The 5,491-nt window shown below is 42.5% G+C and overlaps 1 protein-coding gene across 2 annotated transcripts in view; it reads left to right on the top strand.

Annotated features, from left to right (window-relative positions):
• Window positions 1-1,039: 1,039 nt before the first annotated feature.
• LOC106603373 (sestrin-3) overlaps window positions 1,040-5,491 on the top strand; it is an 18,487-nt gene continuing 14,035 nt past the window's right edge. For both annotated transcript variants that reach the window (XM_082974579.1, XM_014196957.3), the window contains exon 1: window positions 1,040-1,350. In XM_082974579.1, the coding sequence (XP_082830705.1) occupies window positions 1,273-1,350 (78 nt within the window). In that variant the 5' untranslated portion in view covers window positions 1,040-1,272. The remainder of the gene's footprint in view (window positions 1,351-5,491) is intronic.

Genomic DNA, 5,491 nt, shown 5'->3' with positions numbered 1-5,491 from the left:
ACCACCATTTGCCTCATGCATTGCGACACATCTCCTTTGCATAGAGTTGATCAGGCTTTTGATTGTGGACTGTGGAATGTTGTCCCACTCTTCTTCAATGGCTGTGTGAAGTTGCTGGATATTGTCAGGAACTGGAACACGTCACGCCAGAGCATCCCAAATAGGCTCAATGAGTGACATGTCTGGTGAGTATGTAGGCCATAGATCCCGTATGGCTCAGTTGGTAGAGCATGGCGCTTGCAACGCCAGTGTTGTGGATTCAATTCCCACGAGGGCCAGTATAAAAAAAAAAATATGAAAATGTATCCACTCACTACTATAAGTCGCTCTAGATAAGAACGTCTGCTAAATGACTAAAATGTAAGTGGAAGAACTGGGATATTTTCAGCTTCCAGGAATTGTGTACTGATCCTTGTGACATGGGGCCGTGCATTATCATGGTAAAACATGAGGTGATGGCGGCAGATGAATGGCATGACAATGGGCCTCAGGATCTCGTCATGGTATGAGTCCATGTGTCTGGTAAGCAAATGTTTTCTCCTGGGCATATTTAGGTTTGCCACAACAAAGGGGTTAAATACTTATTGACTCAACACATTTCAGCTTTTCATTTTTTTATTAATCTAAATATAATCCATTTTAAATTTAGGCTGTAACACAATAAAATGTGGAAAAAGTCAAGGGGTGTGAATACTTTCTGAAGCCTATTAGTAAAACGAACCTTGTAGACCTGAGTATATTATATCTATCCTGTTCTATCCTATTTAAAATACCTATGGCAAATGTAGGCTATTGCAATTTAACCCTAAAGACTATTATATACTGGGTGACACAAACAAAACTCATATGATAGTTTTTCTATTGCTGAAATTGTTTGCTTTATTGTTACGGATTCAATGTACGTTTTAGTTGTATTGGGGCCTATTAAAAAGTGCCGTTTGTGGAACATTTTTGTTGTTCAGCAAACACACCCCTCTGGCGGCAATTGGCTGTTGGGCGTGTCTACCTTCGGCAGAGCAAAATTAGAAGTTCGCTCAAAAACTGCCTGGCGTTGTGTGTGGTGAGCGAGACTGGGGAGGACGGAGCCCATAGAACTCTCGAGAAAGGCTTCGTAATTTAACAGCTCTTCGGTCTCCCCATCTCCAACCCACCACCGCCGCTGCCGACCCACCTACAAGTGAAGGATATACTGTAATTTAACTGTACAGTAAAAGTAACGTTACAGTAAGAACTTTTCAAAATACGTCTAGGACTGTTAAAGCGGCAGCCAGTATGAACGTCAGCGCGGAGTCTTTCACCTCCAACCCATTTCACATCTGTAACATCTGTCAGAAGGTGATAAGGAAAAAGGTATGATGTTTCCTGATTTGATTTCTCCAAATGTTACTTTTACTTGTCGACCAATATCATGTTTTATAAAGGTGATCAGTCAGGCCTATTTATTATTCCTTCCAATTCAGATAAAATATCGTTGCATGTTATGAAGATGTCACTGAGATCCTGCAGGAGAAGTAGCCTAGGCCCTAGTATATATTCATTTTATCTATTGATTCAGACTGCAGAACAAACATATTGTTTTTCACTGGTCTTCTCCTTGCCTTACTGATATTTGTGCATTCAACTGCATTCTGTATTTCAACATCATCTATAGAATTGCTTCAGAATCGTTTGTAATTCCAATTACGCCTAGTTTAACCATCTCAAACCTAATAATGTACAGTTATCTGCAACAGATTGCCCCATTTGGATTCTTTTCATTCCCAGGATGGTCGTCAATCAGTATGATAGAGTTGGGGGATAGATTGATGATTTGATAAGAACCTGGATATCTCTCTCTAGTGCCCTGCTTTCTGAGTCTGACTGCTATTATTAGTAGCCATTAGTCTAGGTACATATGACCCAGTTTTTGCTCGGGAGTCATCGTACGATGATCTCAAGGCAGAAGGAGGTCCGTTTCTGTCATCTCCAGGGCATCATTGAGTTACACAATAAATGTTTTGATACTTTAGGATGATTTGGACATGAAGTGTGAAAATGCAAAAAAAATAATATATATATTAGCATTTTCACATTTCATGACCTAATGTTTAAAAAAATGTATAGTGTAACTCAATTATGTTACTTATAGATGATTTGGATATGAAGCGTGAAAATCCTAAAGTAGGTACAAATTGGCTTGCATTGGAATTATGACACAAATGCTAAAATGTTTGCATTTGAAACAGTGGCCAGGTAAACAAAACCAAAGCATTGGTTGCTGTCATACCTGGTCTATAGACTGCTTACAGGTTAAGAAAACCAATATGTCATTTTGTCATTTGGGTTAACAAGCTAAGCGTCAGTATAGAGACAAAGTAGAGTCGCAATTCAATGGCTCAGACAGGAGAGGTATGTGGCAGGGTCTACAGTCAATCACGGACTACAAAAGAAAAAGCAGCCCCGTCGCGGACCACAATGTCTTGCTCCCAGACAGACTAAACAAGTTTTTTGCTCGCTTTGAGGACAATACAGTGCCACTGACACGGCCCGCTACCAAAACCTGTGGGCTCTCCTTCACTGCAGCCAACGTGAGTAAAACATTTAAACGTGTTAACCCTCGCAAGGCTGCAGGCCCAGACGGCATCCCCGGCCGCGTCCTCCGAGCATGCGCAGACCAGCTGGCTGGTGTGTTTACAGACATATTCAATCAATCCTTATCCCAGTCTGCTGTTCCCACATGCTTCAAGGGGGTCACCATTGTTCCTGTTCCCAAGAAAGCTAAGGTAACTGAGCTAAACGACTATCGCCCCGTAGCACTCACTTCTGTCATCATGAAAAGCTTTGAGAGACTAGTCAAGGATCATATCACCTCCACCCTACCTGACACCCTAGACCCACTCCAGTTTGCTTACCGCACCAATAGGTCCACAGACGACGCAATCGCCACCACACTGCACACTACCCTAACCCATCTGGACAAGAGGAATACCTATGTAAGAATGCTGTTCATTGACTACAGCTCAGCATTTAACACCACCTCCAAACTCATCATTAAGCTCAAGACCCTGGGTCTCGACCCCGCCCTGTGCAACTGGGTCCTGGACTTCCTGACGGGCCGCCCCCAGGTGGTGAGCGTAGGTAACAACATCTCCACCCCGCTGATCCTCAACACTGGGGCCCCACAAGGGTGCGTTCTCAGCCCCTTCCTGTACTTCCTGTTCACCCATGACTGCGTGGGCATGCACGCCTCCAACTCAATCATCAAGTTTACAGATGACACTACAGTGGTAGGCCTGATTACCAACAACAACGAGACGGCCTGCAGGGAGGAGGTGAGGGCCCTTGCAGTGTGGTGTCAGGAAAACAACCTCTAACTTAACGTCAACAAAACAAAGGAGATGATCGTGGACTTCAGGAAACAGCAGAGGGAGCACCACCCTATCCACATCGACGGGACAGTAGTGGAGAGGGTGGAGAGTTTTAAGTTCCTCGGCGTACACATCACGGACAAACTGAAATGGTCCACCCACACAGACAACGTGGTGAAGAGGGCGCAGCAGCACCTCTTTAACCTCAGGAGACTGAAGAAATTCGGCTTGTCACCAAAAACACTCAAACTTTTACAGATGCACAATCGAGAGAGTCCTGTCGGGCTGTATCACTGCCTAGTACGGAAACTGCACCGCCCATAACTGTCAGGCTCTCCAGATGGTAGTGAGGTCTGCACAACGCATCACCGGGGGCAAACTACCTGCCCTCCAGGACACCTACAGCACCTGATGTCACAGGAAGGCCAATAAGATCAAGGACAACAACCACCCGAGCCACTGCCTGTTCACCCCGCTAACATCCAGAAGGCGAGGTCAGTACAGGTGCATCAAAGCTGGGACCGAGAGACTGAAAAACAGCTTCTATCTCAAGGCCATCAGACTGTTAAACAGCCATCACTAACATTGAGTGGCTGCTGCCAACATACAGACTCAACTCTAGCCACTTTAATAATGACAAATTGGTGTAATAAATGTATCACTAGCCACTTTAAACAATGCCACTTTATATGTTTACATACCCTACATTACTCATTTCATAAGTATATACTGTACTCTATACCATCTACTGCATCTTGCCTATGCTGTTCGGCCATCACTCATTCATATATTTTTATGTACATATTCTTATTCATTCCTTTACACTTGTGTGTATAAGGTAGTTGTTGTGAAATTGTTAGGTTAGATTACTTGGTAGATATTACTACATGGTCGGAACTAGAAGAACAAGCATTTCGCTACACTCGCATTAACATCTGCTAACCATGTGTGTGTGACAAATACAATTTGATTTGAACAATGGGGGAGATTAATTTCACTTAACAGCAGGAACAGCACCATCTAGTGGTCAGAACCTGGTAATATCAGGATGTAGGATGGGACATCAACCTAACAACTTCAATGACTAATTTATCTGAACAGGGGAAAAAACGTCACCCAATTCACTGAGAATACATTAAATAGGATGAAGAGACAATACTCTGAGCTGGAGCTCCATACTACTAGTCAAATATAGAGAACTGATTTTATATATTCATTGTTGGGGTGGGATTGGTGTGCAGTGTGGGAGGTCCGTGGGGGGCTTTTGACCATTTCTTTAGATTCCTCACGTCTTACTCATTGTTCGAAAAAAGTTTGGGCCAAATCGGATGTTAGGTACTACATTTATTGAATATTATATTAATTCTATAAATTAAAATGGCCAATTTGGATACAATCAATTAGCTTAATTTCTCAGAGATCAAATTCTATTTCCACAAAATAATGTTGCAGGGATGCTAACCTTATCTGTTTCCAACCACAGAAACCATTTCAGAGCAATCTGAGATGGTGGGTGTCGAAATCCTCTCTCTTGTGCTTTTTGACAGCAAAACATGAGGAGTGGACATCCATAGATTACAATGCCTAGAGACCGCTTTGTCTGTCTGCACACCAGAGTCAGCACTTTCCTGACAAACATCACTGACAGAAAAAAGCACTGTTTTATGTCTGCCATCTACAGTTACCAATAGATACTGGTAAATACACAATGCCACGATCACATAGAAATATACTGGTGAAGGCAGAGAGTATAGATCTTTAATTTTGTAGGTTGAATCCAAGAGGTTTCATACAGGTTGTTCTCAACAGAAACCCTCTTGGTTGGAAATTACAGTATTCTGAGAGAGCGATGAAACTGTCATTTCATATTTTATCATTAATTATGATGTAAGATTCTGTTTTTTTTATGCTTTATTACTTATCTATCACATACTAGTTCCACAATAACAACTTTCTTTAAAAAGCATCGTTGTTTTTATAAACTGGCTTTAGGCGATTTTGTTTTTTGTGATGGAGATGATAGAGACAGACGGGTCCAGGCTCTTCTTTAAATCTGCACAGGCAGGTAGAGAGGAGCACTGGAGCCACCTCTCTCTATGGAATCTCAGTTAACTGCATCAGCCATGTTGCCCCAACAACAGACA

Source organism: Salmo salar, chromosome 04 (genome assembly GCF_965601325.2).
Source record: "Salmo salar chromosome 04, fSalSal1, whole genome shotgun sequence".
In the NCBI taxonomy this organism is placed as follows: Eukaryota; Metazoa; Chordata; class Actinopteri; order Salmoniformes; family Salmonidae; genus Salmo; species Salmo salar.
This window is presented reverse-complemented; position numbering and strand designations above follow the sequence as displayed.